The sequence below is a fragment of the Phocoena phocoena genome, chromosome 4 (assembly GCF_963924675.1).
Source record: "Phocoena phocoena chromosome 4, mPhoPho1.1, whole genome shotgun sequence".
Classification (NCBI taxonomy): Eukaryota; Metazoa; Chordata; class Mammalia; order Artiodactyla; family Phocoenidae; genus Phocoena; species Phocoena phocoena.
The window spans coordinates 32609508-32627387 of NC_089222.1; the positions used below are offsets into that span (position 1 = coordinate 32609508).

The 17880-nt window shown below is 44.8% G+C and overlaps 1 protein-coding gene across 1 annotated transcript in view; it reads left to right on the forward strand.

Moving 5' to 3' along the window:
* Window positions 1-17880, forward strand: part of MED12L (mediator complex subunit 12L) — a 308272-nt gene that overhangs the window by 74056 nt on the left and 216336 nt on the right. Inside the window, exons 7-11 of the mRNA XM_065875806.1 lie at window positions 196-465; window positions 3539-3688; window positions 4464-4563; window positions 4883-5019; window positions 16983-17114. Coding sequence (XP_065731878.1) covers window positions 196-465; window positions 3539-3688; window positions 4464-4563; window positions 4883-5019; window positions 16983-17114 — 789 coding nt within the window. The remainder of the gene's footprint in view (window positions 1-195; window positions 466-3538; window positions 3689-4463; window positions 4564-4882; window positions 5020-16982; window positions 17115-17880) is intronic.

Below are 17880 nucleotides of genomic sequence, written 5' to 3' on the forward strand. Positions count from 1 at the left end.
ATTTTAAATTTAATTTAAAATTACCTATGTGGCTTGCGTTATATTTCTGTTGGACAGCGCCAGTCTGTGTAGCACTTTGGAAGGGTTTTGTTTGTTTGTTGGTCTGTCTTTAATGAAGAAAAGCCTGTATTACGATAGCTGTCTCACCGAGTAGCCTAGGACATGACTGAAGTCTGGTGTCCTTGTGCTCCCCAGTATTCAGATGAGTTTGTCCAGTCGGCCTACCTGTCCCGCCGCCTTGCCTACTTCTGTGCCCGGCGTCTCGCGTTGCTGCTTAGTGATGGCCCCAACCTCCTTGCCGCCCACTCGCCCCACATGATGGTAGGACCAAACAGCTCGGGCATCGGGGCCCCCAGTCCCGGCCCCCCCGGCCCCGGCATGAGCCCCGTGCAGCTGGCCTTCTCCGACTTTCTCTCCTGTGCACAGCACGGCCCCCTGGTTTATGGACTTAGTTGTATGTTGCAGGTAAGTCCTTGGCCCTTCCTGTTTTCTGTTAACATTCAGTCCAGGAAACAACTGAGTTGGGAGTCTTTAAGATCCAAAAGGCTGACCAGGCTCTGTTCAGCTGCCAAGCAGCACTGCTGGAACATCTAGTAGCATGTCGGCAGCTGGGCTGTTGCCACCAGGTGTGAGATACAGCCTTGTCCTAGCTCTAGGAGCGCACAGGTCAGTGTTCAGGTCACATTTCTCGGGCTCCTAATGTGTCCTGCTCTTTACTAAGGGGCTTTGGGACAGGGCTGGCTACCGAGTCACGGCCTCTACTCTGGTAGAGTTTACTCTTTTGTCCGGAAACAGACAGGCTCATACAAGGGCAGTTTCCACGTTCTGTGACAAGGGACTGGTTGGTGGAGGGATGTTCAGGGGGCTGAGTTGAGAAGTGGAGCTTCTAGTTCAACCTAGAATTCAGGGAGGTTTTCTGAAGGAAGTGATCCTGACCAGTGCTTATAATACGGGTTTAAAGTGTTCCTGGCAGAAGGACAGCGTGGGAAAAGGCCCAGAGGGTTGATCAGTCGTCTTGCGTGCAGGTTGGTCTTAACAGAATACCTAAAGTGTGAAATCTGTTGGGGGTCAGGGTGCAGAAGACCCCCTGTGTGCCTTCTCATTAGGATGTCATTGCAGGGTTTTATGTGGGGAGTGACATGGTCAGTTGTGTGGTTGGTTAGATTGTTTTGGCCACAGTAGAGGGAAGATCTGTGGGAGTGGGGAGGTGGGGGAGAGAGAGACAAGGCAAAAAATAAGTTAGGACGAGTCGAGGTAAGCTCAGTTTTGGACTGTCTTATCCCTCGTGATCTCCAAGTGGTTATGGTCAAGAGGTGGTTACATGTCTGATTCTGAAGACGCGGGCAGACGGGGCCAGGTGTGTGGATTTGGGTCACTCAGGGCCACTCGGCTGGTCAGGACCCCAAGAAGGGGGCAGTTACCTAAAGAGTTGGTAGTGAGGGACGACCTGTGGACCCGAGCGGCACAAGTGGTTAAGAGGTAGCAGAGGGGAAGCTCACAGAGGTGACCAGGAAAGTCTGGCCAGACTGGAGAGAGAAGAACGGTGGGGAGAGTATTGCTGTAAACAAAGATGATGAGAATGATATTGTCATAATTCAACTGTAATGATATTAATAGTGTTTATTATGTTCTAGGTACTGTTCTGAGGTGTAGCATAGGTTGTGTCATTTAGTTCTCAGAGCCGTCCTATGCGAAAGGAGCCCATATTATTCCCGTAACAGGAATAATGAACTGGTGGCATAGGTCACACAGCAAGTAAGTGGTGAAGCTGGAAATCACACCCAGCCTGGACCCAGAGTCCACATTCTTAACCACCATGCCGAACTGCCTCTCTAGGTACTGCAGGAAGTTGCCAGAAGGAGTTGGTAGTGGGCAGTGGCCGGTGGGTTGGGGATGTCTGATAAGAAGATGGCAGAGACTGTCGTTGACGACATGGTGGTCACTGATGATCGGTGAATGGTGGGTGAGGAACCCTATGCAGGTGGGTTGAGGAATGATGGAGAATGAGGAGAAAAAAATGATCCCTCTTCTTTTGAGAATCGTGCCTATAAAGAGAAGAGATAGAGGCTCCTGCTAGGTGAGTGGAGATTTTTTTTTTAAAAAAAATTGTCTTTTGATGGACAGACTTGAACGTATTCCTAAGCTAAGGGCAAACTGGTAGAGAGCGAGTCTAAGATTAGGAGCAGAGGGGTGGGTGTTTGATGGATCAGTGCCCTGGATATTGGCGGCTTCGGAATTAAGAGCACAGGGAAGGGCTCCCTCGTGGACAGGAGACGAGAACCCCACACCCTCACGGATGGGACGGAGGAGATCAGGGTGTGGGCCAGGGGAGACAGATGCACTGGTGGGGCTCAGGGACTGACGTTATTCACATCTGCCATCTGGTTTCCACGAAGATGTCTCCTGGGCCTCAGATTCTAGTTTTTTAATAATGAATTTTGCATTTTAGACAAGAAATACTGCACTCATTCTCTAGGCGGATGCAGTTTGTGGTTGAGTGGCATGATAGCATCATGGTGAAGGCATCTTCTTCAGAATCATTACAGTCCTGATTCTAGCCTCTTCTCTGCCACTTAGTAACTTTAACCTCGAGGCTCTGTTTACCCGTGTGTGGATGGCGGATGGAGACAGTTCTTACGCTGTCGTTTCCAGGACACTGTTCAGCACAGAGTGAGTGCTTAATTAAATAGGAGCTATACTATTTAATCCACAGTTAGGAGGCAGCGGGATTAGCATAGTGATTCTAGGCCTGTGTGCTGAAATCACCTCGGGCCGGCTACTCATGTCCTCTTTGGCTCGTATACCTCTTTGGTACAGTTGGGGAACACCACTCCCTACCTCGTGAGGTTGTTGTGATGTATAAGTGAGATGGTCGTAGAAAGTGCAAGCAAGGTTGAGTGAAAAATGTCTACAGGGGTCCAAGGTTGGGGTAGGCAAGCTACAAGCTGTAGGCCAAGTCCAGCCTATACACTAAGAATAGATTTTACATTTCAGTGCGTTACTGAAACAAAAAGGAAGAGTATGTGTCAGGGACTATAGGTAGCCTGGAAGGTTTAAAACGTTCACTAGCTGGCTTTTTAATAGAAAAAGTTTGCCACCCCCCCATCCAGCTGTACTGCCTGCCCAGCACTTATGAGGCTACTTATCACACCGTTATTTGAGAGATTTAAAAAAAAAAAGAAATCTTTTTAGCTTTTACAGCCTTAGAAATTACATATTCTAATTCCATTTCATTTTTTTAATTGCATGACATAAATTGAAACGACAGTTTTAAAAAGACAATTATTGCATTTTTAATTAAGTTTCCCAGGTTGTAGATGATAACATTCCTTAATTTCTCAATAGATGTATTTCCTCCTATTCAAAAGAATAATTCTATCTTAGTTTTTTGTCTCATCCCTTGAAGCGTTGAGAATGGGGTAAGACGTTCATATTTTAAACTCACTGGTTGGAAACTGTGATTTGCTTAGGACCCTTAAGCCGTTGTGATACTCTTCTCCTTCCTCTAAACGTCTGGATTTTCCTGCTTTATTTCCAGACTGTTACTCTCTGTTGCCCAAGTGCCTTGGTGTGGAACTACTCCACAAATGACAATAAGAGCGCGAACCCGGGCTCACCCCTGGATCTGCTGCAGGTGGCCCCCTCCAGCCTCCCCATGCCGGGCGGGAACACGGCCTTCAACCAGCAGGTAGACTTGCTGTTCCAGTGGTTTGTTGGGTGTCGCAGCACACTCGGGTCCTTGGGGGCCGTTCCCAGCTCTGCCGCCATCTCTCCAGGGGACCTCGGGGAAGTCAGTAGCCTCTCTGAACTGCAGAAGTTTGTCACGTTGCTCCTTTTCTTCTCACCCTCTTGCTGGACTGTTCTTGTGGACAGTTCTGCCCGCCCCCGGACAGTAATTACGGTGGTGGTTCTAATACATGATCACGACATCCCGAGTTAGCAGTCTGTACATTAGTATAGTCATACACTGTAGAGTTAGGAGTCTGGGTATTTCGTAACTATTATATGTTTTTATTAGTGCTGGGTTATTTGGTTCAAAGACTGAAGAAACTTGGACCATGACAAATATTTAGAACAAGAGCTCTGTTTTTTTTTTTTAAACCAAGCAGTTTTCTTCAATTAATAAAGCGTGGCTAGTTGCTTTCATACACAGAACAAGGGCCCAAAGATGGTATTTTAGAACTTTGACCTTTCTGTCTTGATGTCCTAAAGATATTTCACTTAAAGATTTTTTGGGCAAGCATGTATTTTTCTGCGTATTTATTATCGAAAACTGGCATTGAATCAGCACTTGTAAATTTTAAAATGCACTTCTCGGGCAGCAGGCTGAATTTCCTACAATGCAATCGAGGTTGTAGCTAGCTCACTGGAGGATGTTCTGCTCGTGTGGAAAAACCTGACATGATTTAGACAGCCATTGGGGCTTTCCAAGCACAAGTTAATTAGAAGTGATTATCTTTCAGGTTCGGGCCAGGATTTATGAGGTAGAACAGCAGATCAAACAAAGAGGCCGTGCAGTGGAAGTTCGGTGGTCTTTTGACAAGTGCCAAGAGTCAACAGCAGGTACAGAACACAACAGAAGAAGGAGCGCTTTGGAACGCTGGACTTTTTGCCGTGTTTCTCATTCTTGTAAATCAGTCCTCATTCTGAATAAGGATGCTCTTGGACTTAGCCCCCTAGTACATTTTGAGGACGTTCTTCTGTCTGTGCCCTTTAGATCCTGGCTGTCTAGAATGTCAGGTTTGATTTTGTTGGCAATTCTTTTATGCTGAGAATGATAATGTCTTAAAATTCCCTTTGTCCCACCTGATGATGACTTTGTACTGTGCTACTCTGGCTTTGTTTGGCCCTTCTTAACTGCATGCTTAATTTCTGCACCTAGGGGTGACCATTAGTCGGGTTTTGCACACGTTGGAGGTGTTGGATCGACACTGCTTTGACCGAACTGATTCCAGCAATTCAATGGAGACACTTTATCATAAGATTTTCTGGGCAAACCAAAACAAAGATAACCAAGAGGTAGAGTTAATATTTCTTTTCTTCTTTTCACCTTTAATTTTCTTAGCATATTTTCTTCTTTTTTATTCACTGAATTCTGGCAAAGCCTTTTCTGTGAAGTGTAATATCTTATGAAGGCGTCTACACCCTAAAGTCATTCTATTGTTGGACTACAATAGCTCACCATTATTAAAATGAACTGTCCGCTGGGCTGGTCTATCTAAGTATGTTGGTTGAAAAGATTTTTCTTAGCCCTTTTATCATCACTCCCCATCATTTTAGTTTTAGCAGAATATCCTTCATCTAGTGATTGGATTTTATATAATGGTTTGGTTTTAATTTAAGGGGAATGTGTTCTAATACTTAGCGTGTCAGAGAGCAGTGAATGAATCCTTGCTGTCACGATCTTTGAAAAATCTGTAGACAGTGTATTTAGACAGGATTCTCCAGAGAAACAGAACCAATAGGGGGAAAAATTATATGTATATGTGTGTGTGTGTATATATATATATATATATATACATATATATATATATTATATAAAAGCAAGGGAGACGTTTATTTATTTTAAGGAATTGGCTCACGTGATTGTAGGGGTTGACAAGTCTGAAATGTGCAGGGTAGGCCAGTAGGCTGGAGACCCAGGGAACCTTTTCTTTCTTTTTTTTCTCTTAAGGCCTTCAACTGATTAGATGAGGCCCACCCACATTATGGAGGATAATCTGCTTTACTCAGAGTTTACTGATTTAAACGTTATTCGTGTTTTATTAAAAAAAAAAAAAAACCTTCACAGTACCATCTAGACTGGAGTTTGACCAGAAAACGGAACCATAGCCTAGCCAAGTTGACACATAAAATTAAGCATCACAGACAATTTTTATTTTATGCTTTCCTAGCAGTGTCTCATTACTGAACTGCTCTATTAAGACAGAATTTTCAGTAATGTGTCCTCAACCTTATTTTGGGAGAAATAAAAATTTTCTCTTCCTTTTGCAATGGACAGCATGTATGGTATATCCAAGTTGTGGAGGCATCAGGAATGCAGAGGTAAGTTTTAACACGTGGTACCCATCTTGAAGGAACACTTAATTTAACTTAATTGTTTGAAGTATAGTTGATTTACAATATTAGACTCAGGTATACAGTATAGTGATTCAGTGTTTTTATACATTATACTCTATTTAAAGTTATTACAAAATAATGGCTATATTTCCCTGTGCTGTATGAAGGAACACTGTATAGTTAACTGATTATAAATATCTTTGATTTTCATAACTCGCCTTTGAGAACGCATAGGTGGAAAGAAGAGATAAAACAACAACCAAAAACCTTTCCTTATCCTACCTTCATGTGAACCTGATGTGAATTTGTTCCAGGCTATTCTTCTTTTTGAAATAATTTGTAAGTCAGCACCTTGCCTCTCAAAGATAAGGTTCAAGACCGTTGATGCCAAGTTGGAGGTCAGGATGTTGAGAGTGAGGTACAGACCGAGTGTGTTTTCTAGCTCCTTGTGAGTGCGTCTCAGTAGAGATGCCTCCGTATCTCTGTAGAGCACACTGATGAGCCTACCCAATTCTCTGCTTACTGATGCAGGCTAGAGTGTTGCTGTGTCCTTTTGGGACAGAGACCTGAAAGTCTGTCTATTTGTAATAAAGACTTTTTCTTAGCTGAAAGGCCTCAACAGTACTAAGATTTTTTTTTAATGCATAGAGGTGAGCTGTCTGGAAGGACAGCAGGGACACCTGAAATTCCAGGTGTCCTTTTGGATCGCTGAGCTCTCTACCCTAGTGCTGAGTCAGGACGGCATGGTTCCCTGGTGGGAGTTTTACCAAAATCCCTAACGTTTACTTATTCTAGATTTGCGCTACGTGGCTTTCCATTCAGTATAGCGAGAGATGTGGTGGGCTGCTCAGCCCAGGTGACCGGGAAAGGGGCTGTCCTTTCTGAACAGGGCAGCCTATCTCGGCTTCTGTTTGGTTTTGTAGACCCGCTGTTGCCTGATCGCCCCGTGTTTTGGGAGAACCTGGATGTGGAGATCTGTATGTAAGCTCTCCCAATCTTAAACCACTCTGCCGGCCAAGCTGTATGTCTTGTGGGCCGTGTTTGCTCAGCTGCCTGTCACGTTCCAGCTCCTGCTACGTGTTTTATGCAACACTGACTCAGGTAGCTTCCTGTTCAGTGTCTTAGAACCACTTGTGCTGTGCGTGCTAGAGGTGGAGGAGCCCGATACCCACGCGAGGGGGTTACTTTGGGGCCGTGAGGACCTCCTGATTCCAAGCCCTGCCTGAATCTGTCATGTGTGACCCACAGGCAGGGGTTGCGTTGCCGACCTCACCTCTGAGCAGCAGGGTCGGGAGGTGCCCCCTTCAACTTCCAGAGCCCCCAGACCGCTTCCTTCCGCGTGGCTTCTCCCCTCGTTTGTGTCGGGCTTGGGGGGAGAAGCAGCTGCAGCTGCATCTTGGGGTGCCCTGAGGACATGGATAGAAGGGAGAGTCAAAAGGAGGCCTTTTCCCTTCTCTCTGTGGTGCCCGAGGAAGCAGACTTTCTCCTGAATAATGACAAGGCCAAACCAGCTGCAGTGGCCGAAGCTGGTCGGAACAGCGGCAGATATGCATTTGCTCTTCCCCTGCTGTTAAATCCAGCTCCCTGGACAGGTGTGATGAGTTCACATGGGCGTTTTTGAATGGAGAGTCGAGAACAGGCCTTCTTTCAGCTCTGGTCCGGGCCAGCTCCGCAGCAGTGGGGCTGCAGGACTCTACCCACAAGGCAGAAGCTCCGTGTCTTTTCTGTCATGGCTGTGCTTTGTTCCGTGTCTCTTCCTGTGAGCCGAGAGCTGCACAGCCCCAGGGCAGCTTCCTCCTGGTCACCGGCACGCCACCAGCCTCCAAGCATCGTGCCAAGGCCCAGCGAGCCCTCGGGAGATGTTTACTTGGTTTTTTTGGGTTCTCATAAAAAGGCTGCTGGGACTGTGGGCAGGAAGCGGCAACCCCTCTGAAAGATTTGGCTGGGAAGGCTCGGGGTGAGGGCCGTGATGAGGTCTGTTCAGTCTGTGGGTTTTACCGGTGGCTCAGGTTCAGACGCACAAGAGGTACGCACAGCTGCAGGTGGGTGGGCGGCTGACAGGAGAGCTCTCAGCTGGCGAGTCAGCAGGTCAGTGCATGTATCTGGTGGCATCACGGACAGTTCACTTAGCTTGATGAGTCTCGGTCTCTCCATTTGTAAACTGGGCATTCTGTCTGCTGGTGACGGGAAAATGGCACGAAACCATATGGAGGAAACATTTCAATATTTATAGCTTGTAAACGGGTACTCTGTAAACACTAGCTGCTGTCCTTCCTCAGTGATGGATTTAGGGAGACCATGAAAGACAGATGGAAGGAATATGATCCCTTGGGACTTCCGAGAGAGAGTGAGAGAGAGAGGGAGAGAGAGAGAGAGACAGACAGAGAGAGACAGAGAGAGAGAGAGACAGAGAGAGAGACAGAGAGAGAGAGACAGACAGAGAGAGACAGAGAGAGAGAGAGAGAGACAGAGAGAGAGAGACACAGACACAGACACAGACAGACAGACACACACACACACAACTCTACCCGTTGCACAGTCTGCTTAATCCATAAAGCACAGTCTTGATCTATCAGACTTTTTACGTCCTCGGATTTTCACGAAGGCTCTGCCCTCAGTGGGGAAGCAGTTGGGTGGGGTTGGCTCGCCCTGGTGAGGTGGCTGAGTACCATGTTGTCAGAGAGATCGCGCTCGTTTCAATGCTTCGGGTGTTTTTGTGTTTTTTTTTGCGGTATGCGGGCCTCTCACTGTTGTGGCATCTCCCATTGCGGAGCGCAGGCTCCGGACGCGCAGGCTCAGCGGCCATGGCTCACGGGACCAGCCGCCCCGCGGCACGTGGGATCTTCCCGGACCGGGGCACGAACCCATGTCCCCTGCACCGGCAGGCGGACTCTCAACCACTGCACCACCAGGGAAGCCCCCCCCCCCCCCCCCCGCTTTTTTAAAAAAAATGTTTTTTAAGAAAAAGTCACTTTTTAAAACCGGGACTCAAGATAGGAGGGTCAGATGAGGCCAAAAGTCAGGCGAACTAGGAAAACACGCAGGTATGGCTCCCCGTTAAGGTGCCGTGTGCTGAAGTGTTACAACAGTTATCGTGAGTCTTGATCGTGGCCCAGCCGGAGCTTATTGTGCCTCAGAAGTTACCCACTTTCCTGCTGGACACCCAAAGGAAGAAGCGTTGCTCATCTTTTACAGTTACTGTTTTCTTCTTTCTTAAACTAAATCCATTAGTACAAGGGCAGTTATATTAACATAGCTGCGGGAGAAGGTGGTGTGTCCAGACACCTAGACTTGGCTGTTATTGAGGAGGGCCGGTAATGAATCCGTTTAGATGGGGGTGGGCCTCTCGGTGTGTTTGTGTGTTGTTTTTCCTTCTTCAGCCTTTGCTTGAGTACTTCTTTGCCGCTAGGCCCTGTTGTAAGAAATTTTCCATGGCTGATGAGACACATGTTTAAAAAAAAATTTTTTTTTTTTTTTATTCTTCTATTTTACAGATGAGGAAATCAAGAGCCTAAGCTCATACCCGACTCTGTGGTGGGCGAATAGGGATTGGAGTCCTAACTGGTTCCAGAACAACATTCTTGGCTAGTACATTCTATTTCTTGTGCTGCTTCTTTCAAAAGTCATTTTATTTTAGGTACCTGTAGCTGAACAAACAAGCGTCAGATGTAACTTTGGAAAAAGGAGGGAAAAACCTTTATAATTGCAGTGAGCAGTTTCCACATTGATGTGGGCATACTGATTTGCGGTAATAACCTCTAACTGATTTTTAAAAGTGTGGCAATTTTAATGTAGTATTTACCTTAGAAAATCTTCAAGTTGAGAAATCTGGCCTTTGTAGGATATCACAACCTTGAGGCCAGTTCAGACCTGGATTTGGATCCTGGCTTTGTTGTAGAGTAGCTGGATGGGGCCCCAGACTGGTTACTTACCTCCCTCAGTGTCATTCTCTCTGTACGATGACCTTACTAACAGAATCCACTTCATATGGTGGCATATGGTAAACGCCTAGTAAATGCCAATTGTTCTGTTCTTGGCTGGGCAACTTTGGATGTCAAGTGATTTGAACCTAGCACCATGTTTTAGAAATTTATGTTTCCCTTCTTCTCATCTGTATATTTCTTTCATTCGTCGCAAGAGGAAAGCAGTAAAGTTTATTGTACCATACAGTGATGACTTTTGGAAATTAAGTCTAGTGTTTTAATTATTTTCAGTTGGAGAGACATGGCACTTTTTATGGACTTGGAGGGATTTAACGTTGTGATGCTAATTCAGCTCATAAATGACTGCTGTTACCATGCAGTTATGTATTTCTCAAAACTATTTTCTTTATTCATATTATTATTTAAATGTTGATTTAACTGAGGGATAGCAAATTAATTTTTTGGCAGAGGGCAAATTAATGACAGTTGATTTAAATACTCAGCAATTGTTTTAATTTTCTTATCTTCCTCCTGTCTTCTCAGAACTTGGAGTTGTTTGTACTATTTTTAACTGCCGCATTAAAGAGAAAAAAAAAAAGGGAAGTCTTTTTTGCTTTCATGGTGCATGTTTTGTTTCTTAGATGTCACAAAGACCTAAAGACTAGCAACATTGATTCTAAGGTTGTGAGACCAGGAAACTGCGCTTTCCCTCATCAAAAATCAGCTGTCTCAAATATCTTTTGGAAATGGACACATGGAAACATTCATATGTATAAAGATTTTTAAAAAATGAATGCATATTTATATTTAGATAATAAATCTTCTGAGTGTGTGGTTAATAATCTTATTAGGCTTATTGCCTTATATGGTGATTCTGACCGTTAGAAATACTGTTCCTGACTGTGTACAACAGGCTTACGCTCTGTTAGCAGTTCAGACCAATTGTTACCTTATGCAATTCTTGAAATGCATCCAGATCGCCATAATGTGCTTCAGGTTGCAAACCATGTGACTTGCTAATATCACTGCTCTGTGTATTATCCCATATTATTTATTGGTGCTGTAATATGAATAATGTTTTTGTCCAGATATGACCATTTTGTTTAATGTTGACTAAGAGTGATTAATTACGTTTGTAAACATGTCCTTTTAGTCTCAGATTAAAAAGCTATTGAAGAGCTTTATTCAGTATCTGATTTCAAGTCCTTTTTGTTTGCTGTTGCTTACCGTAATGAGTCATTGATTTTTCCCCCATCCCTTTTATGGTACTGTTTTATAATGTATATTAAGAAATTTCTTATTTTAAAATAGCAAACAACCTCACCAAGTACCTTCTAAATTTCTGAAGGAAACCTGCTTCTCAGGTGTAGTTGCCAATTATTTTTCCTTCTTTGTTTGTTAAAGAATAGACCCGTGGTTAGTTTCTAGAGATCATCAGGTTACTGAGCGATTGAATAAGAAATGAATTAGACTTCATCTATTTAAATGGTTTGTGCCCGCCCTCTCCTAGGAAAGAAAAATGTAACAACTCCCCCTTATGATGAGAATCTTGCTTTGCATTTGGAATATCTTTATTCTAGATATAGGTAGCACCATTAACGAGGATGATTTGCAGTGGCGCGTTAATGATGGTTTTAGTATTTTGCCACTATGGGTGGGTCCCACGTTCATGAGGCCAGATGACAGTGCTGGTAGTTGAAGGATCTCACTGGTTTTTGAATTTTGGGTCCATCCATCCTCTCTCACTTGTTTTCATTATAGAAGTTATTTCTTCTTGTGATTTCTTTTTTTTTTTTAACATCTTTATTGGAGTATAATTGCTTGACAATGGTGTGTTAGTTTCTGCTGTATAACAAAGTGAATCAGCTATACATACATACATACATATATATATATATATATACACACACACATATATATGCTGCCGAAGCGAGCACTCTTCTTGTGATTTCTGTACACATAGTACATGAATACATTTTTGATATCAAGAAGTCCCTTTCAGCCTGCAATTTGGACCCGCTGTCCCACCCTTCTGCCCAGAAGGGGGGGCATTTTGGCATGCGTCCCCGCTGTGGAGGCAGATAGCTTAGATTTGACTCTTAGGTCTGTGACCTAGTATCTTTGAGACGTTTAACCAGTTATTTAACCTTTGGCCTCAGTTTGCTCAACAATCATAGGATTGTTGTGAAAGCATTAGACCAGGGCAGACCGTATAACAGACACTTGTTATATACACAAGCAGTAACCACCGTGCATTTTGGTCCATATCCTTTGTATACTTTCCTGGGCATTTATGTACTTGTATGTGAACACTTAACAACTAGGTTGGGGGACATAAATGGGATTGCTTCCTACAAAGTATTCTGCAGGGTTTTTTTGTTTTTTTTTCATGACTGCTTAGTATTTTCATCACTTTTTAGTTGTCTGTTTTCTTCTAGTCATGTTTTTCAATTCTTTGGGTTGCTGGGAGGAGAAAATCATTTTAGGCATACTGTAGTAATCTTGCCATATCCATTCAAGTATTTATGTTTCTTTCCATTGGCTCAGTCTTTCAGAATGATGCTAAATAAAGGTTTTGTGGCCAGCATCCATCCGTGACTCATTAAGTTAGGAATGGGAATGTTTCTAGTGTTTTATACTTAATCAACTGTTAGATTAAATCAATTATTTTTCCTTTTTTTTTTTTTTTTTTTTTTTTTTGCGGTACACGGGCCTCTTACTGTTGTGGCCTGTCCTGTTGCGGAGCACAGGCTCCGGATGCGCAGGCTCAGCGGCCATGGCTCACGGGCCCAGCCGCTCCGCGGCATTTGGGATCTTCCCGGACAGGGGCACAAACCCGTGTCCTCTGCATCGGCAGGCGGACTCTCAACAACTGCGCCACCAGGGAAACCCTATATTTCCTTTTTTTAAATGAATAAGTTTATTTATTTATCTATCTATCTTTGGCTGCATTGGGTCTTTGTTGCTGTGTGCGGGCTTTCTCTAGTTGTCGCGATCGGGGGTTACTCTTCGTTGCGGTGCGCAGGCTTCTCATTGCGGTGGCTTCTCTTGTTGTGGAGCACGGGCTCTAGGTGTGTGGGCTTCAGTAGTTGTGGCATACAGGCTCAGTAGTTGTGGCTCACAGGCTCTAGAGCGCAGGTTCAGTAGTTGTGGTGCACGGGCTTAGTTGCTCCGTGGGCATGTGGGATCTTCCCAGACCAGGGCTCAAACCCGTGTCCCCTGCATTGGCAGGTGGATTCTTAACCACTGCGCCACCAGGGAAGTCCCCTATTTTTCCATATTAAGTAAGTGCATGTGTGTGTCAGGGGAGGGGAACAAATTGTAAATCCCATCCCCACCCGCCCACCATCCACCTTGTTTTTACCTTTGGTTTCATCGAACACTGTATTATTGCTTTTACTCTTTGATTAATGATATCTATTGAATCTACTATGTGCCAGGCAGTGTGGTAGATACTGAAAATAAAACAATGGAAAAGGCAGATCCCTGCCTTGTACAAGCATCTGATCTAGCAAGTGTCAGAGGAGGAATGAAATCTTTGGTAATTCACTCCTGTGGTTTCATTTTCTGCATGTCAATTAGATTAGAGGTCTGGGTCATCCCTAGAGAGGTGCAAGTCAGGGCCAGAACAGCGGGGAGCAGTGGTTGGTTGCGGTGGGCTGGGAGGCAGGGGGGTGCATGTGAGCCCCTTGGGAGACTTCCGTGTAATTATGATGTTCCTTGTGCTTCCACTGATCTTGATTCACCCATGATGGGAACAACGGAAAAAATTAGGTATCCCGGTCCTGCTACTTTTGACCTCTGTGCCCTGGGCCATCTTACTGAACTTCTGAACCTTAGTTTTCTCACCTGTAAAATGGGAATCACAGCACCTCCTTAAAGTTTGTTGTTGTGATTAGAGATGATGTATGTAAAACACCCAGTTATCTGCTCAGTATATATTTTTGGTTATTACTACCGCTATCACTGTGGTTGAAGATTTACAGTTGTTAATATTATTATTGCCATGATTACATTTTAATTTCTGTCAGGGCTAGACCCCACATTCCTTTTTTTTTTTTTTTAATGTATTTATTTATGGCTGCGTTGGGTCTTCGTTGCTGCGCGTGGGCTTTCTCTAGTTGTGGCGAGCGGGGGCTCCTCTTTGTTGCGGTGCGCAGGCTTCTCATTGCAGTGGCTTCTCTTGTTGCGGAGCACGGGCTCTAGGTGCGCGGGCTTCAGTAGTTGTGGCTCATGGGCTGTAGAGTGCAGGCTCAGTAGTTGTGGCACACAGGCTTAGTTGCTCCGCGGCATGTGGGATCTTCCCGGACGAGGGCTCGAACCCGTGTCCCCTGCATTGGCAGGCGGATTCTTAACCACTGCGCCACCAGGGAAGCCCGACCCCACATTCTTGACCCCCTAGTTTGGTGCTTTTTCTCTGACTTTAACTTTATGTGTCATGGCTCTCTGTCTCTCTCCTGTTCTTGTTTATCCATTTGCCTGTGTGTAGTTAGAGGCTAGGGGGGTGCGTGCTGTGTACTTTCAACAACTTCTTACTATCTGTCAAAGTACCAGTATGAAAAGCTGTCTGTTACTGCCCATGAAGACTCCAACTCTGGCTTGTAGTGTTTGGGAAGATGAAGTACTTTTCTTTAATAGTTGAGAGGTGTGTTTCCCTTTCCTAATGGATATTTAAAGCCAGTAGCCATGAAGCTATATTGTGAAAGATGCATATTACATGGAAATAAATATTATTGCACAAGGGAGCAGAATACTTTGATGCTCTGAGCACCCAGAGTAGAGGCGGAAGAGCAAAGAGAAGCTCGGGGCCATCGTGTACCCTGGGGGAGGGTCAAGATCACCTTCCAGGTTCTTTGAACACAGTGTAGCTCTACTTATTTAGTTCATTTCCCAAGATGTATCTTGTGGCAAGAGTTCCATTAATTAGTTGAGTGGTCTTGGGCAAGTTATTTAACATCTCTATGCCTTGGTTTCCTTATTTGTAAAATGAGGATAATCATAATAGCTAGCTCATAGGTAGTGAAGGTTAAAAGGAATAATTCTGGAAACACATCGTAGTGTCTGACTGTAAACTGAGTAAACACTCAATAATAAATGTTAATTCTCTTTGTTACTAGCACCTGGAAATTTGCCATTGTTATCTCTGTTAGTGATTTTGAGAGTGATTAAGCCCATACCAGGTTATTTTTTATTTTAACTTTTCATTAGAGGCGACTGAAAGGTTTACATTTAAGGTCAAGTATTGATACTTCCCATTTTTTGTTTTGTCTGCTTTGGCCAGTTAAAAGTGCTAAGACTTTAGTAATGACTAGAATAAGCAATATATATTGCAGAAAACCTGTTCTGAAAATCGATATTTGATCAGAATAGAAACAGACAGTTTCATTTGCTCAGGGCTAGTCTCTTTATCATCCAAAATATTTTACGAGACTGAGCAGAGAGCAGTGCATATAATGAGTACCTGATAGAGTGATTTTTTTTTTTTTTTTTTTTTTGCGGTACGCGGGCCTCTCACTGCTGTGGCCTCTCCCGTTGCGGAGCACGGGCTCCGGACGCGCAGGCTCAGCGGCCACGGCTCACGGGCCCAGCCGCCCCGCGGCATGTGGGATCCTCCCGGACCGGGACACAAACCCGCGTCCCCTGCGTCGGCAGGCGGACTCTCAACCACTGCGCCACCAGGGGAGCCCTGCTTTCTTTTTTAAATGTTATGTTCAACCTTTATACATTGTAATTGAATTATTTCTCTTGGTTTTAAATTAAGAGGCTCAGAGCTCCTTTTGAGATATCTGCCCCAGATAACATTTCTTTAAGTCAGCATGTATTTAACCGAACTTAGGGCAGGCTGGGTCAAAATCTTGGAATAAACTGATTTTCATGATCTGAATTGTCTGCTGGTATCTAAAAGCTGATCAGGGATTCTTGGATGTCTTCTCAGAGTCCTCACGCCTTCTGAAGTGTTGTGCTAAAGTGCATGTGTGTATATGTGTATTTTTCCTGAGAGTGTGCTCCCAGCTATCATAACCTTAATTGAGCTTATGGGGTATTCTAAAAAGTTAAGAGCGTCTCACATAGCATATAAATGCCAGTACTGGCATTTGTCTGGTTCTTTTAGCCATAGTGTTTATACAACTGGGCAGATGTTAAAAATGGGCAGTTGATGTTCAGTGTTTGGCACAGCTCCTCTGCGGGGAAAGGTGCGGTTGTATAGAGGGACGATCCCCCTGCTTACTTACACCCCCTCTCCCCCCGCAGTTCATGTCACTTGGGTCCCTGTGGCCTTTGTCTGGCTCTTCTGGTCCTCAGTCTGTGGTGCCCATCTCTAGGCCACGGCAGCTACAGCTCATAGTTCTGGTGGCAGTGCTGAGCCCTCCCCAGATCCAGCCTACCGTCCTCTGTTCACTGGGTCTGCTTGTAACTCTTGTTCCTTTCTATGCGTGGCTGTCACTCTTCATGCTTGTCGTCTCTAAGGCCGTGAGTTCGGATCAGCATCCCGGCCTCCCCTCCAGTTTGTTCCTTCCGATTCCTCCTTGGACGGGGAGACCCGCTAGCCTGGCTCGTTGGGATTTTGTGTTGACTGAGGCGATGAGTGAGGACCCAAGGGGCTCAGCAGTGGAGTGAAGTACTTGGGCTTTGTAACAGCTGTCCTTGATATTCAGTGGTCGGTCTCCTTTTCTGTGTCCTTTGAAATTGAGCTCTGGAGGCTCGATGGGGCTGGCTTATGATCCTGTGTAAGTGAAAGCATATACAAGGAAACTCTTAATTTTCTTGGAATTGTCACAGGTTCAGCTCTTCTGAGTAAGTGATTTCCTTCCTGATGACTGACGTTTTACTCTTTATACCTCAGTTAAAATAGATTTGGGGACATTTCTAAAACAAATGTAAAACAATGTAAGAAGAAAGCTTCAAACTTCAGGTATTCTGTGGCTTGCAGCCTAAGTCTCGTGCATCAGGTGACTGTTTCATGTGACATGGCTGGTACCCATTTCTGTTGGTCGTTAGGCTGCCCCCAGCGATGAAGCTGTGGTGACGCTGCTGTGCGAATGGGCCGTGAGCTGTAAGAGATCAGGCAAGCACAGGGCCATGGCTGTGGCAAAGCTCTTGGAGAAGAGGCAAGCGGAGATCGAGGCAGAGGTAGGTTGGGTTTTCCTTCTCCTTGTCGATGCCATTGTTTAAAAATACTGCTTTGGGCAGGATTCTGTTTCTTACTCTCATTATGCTTTTTTTTTTTTTTTTTTTTTTTTTTCCCTTTTGAAGGGAAAAGGAAGAATATACAAATTCACATAAGGAGTCCATAGTAGGATCCCTCTAAGTCGATGAAGCCAATACTCTGGACTACTTTAAAATAAAGCTTCAATATCTGATTTACAATGGAAATCTCCCTTTGTGAGGTTAAGGCACACACACATACATAGATGTCTGTGCACTTTGTATTATATACACCTGTGTATATGTACACATGGGTAGTGGATCTAGAAAGACTTTCTTGAGGCAGTCCTGACTGTGAGGTTACAGATGCCAATTTGTATTCGTTTTTGAGATTGTGTTCTGGCCCCAGGAGAGAGCAATTAAAGCCTCTGGAGTAGATTAGAAGGGAACAAGCAAAGCTAACCTCGTCAGCATTAGTTTTGTTGAAGGAAAGCTCCCAAGTGAGCCTTCCTTTCTGCCTGTGAGGCCTGGCTGGGGAAGCTCTGGAGAAGGCATGTGTGTGATCTGACCAGCCTTGTCACCTCTCCCCTGGACAGCTGTGACTGCAGGGCCTCCTGCCTAGTGTCTCCCTCCTTCCCTCCCTCCCGTGTTCCCCACCATCCTCCCCCCAGCAGCCAGAGACGCCTTTTCAAAATGGACAGAGATCACATTGTCCCCTTCCTGAAACTCCCAGCGGTTCCTTCCCGTGACC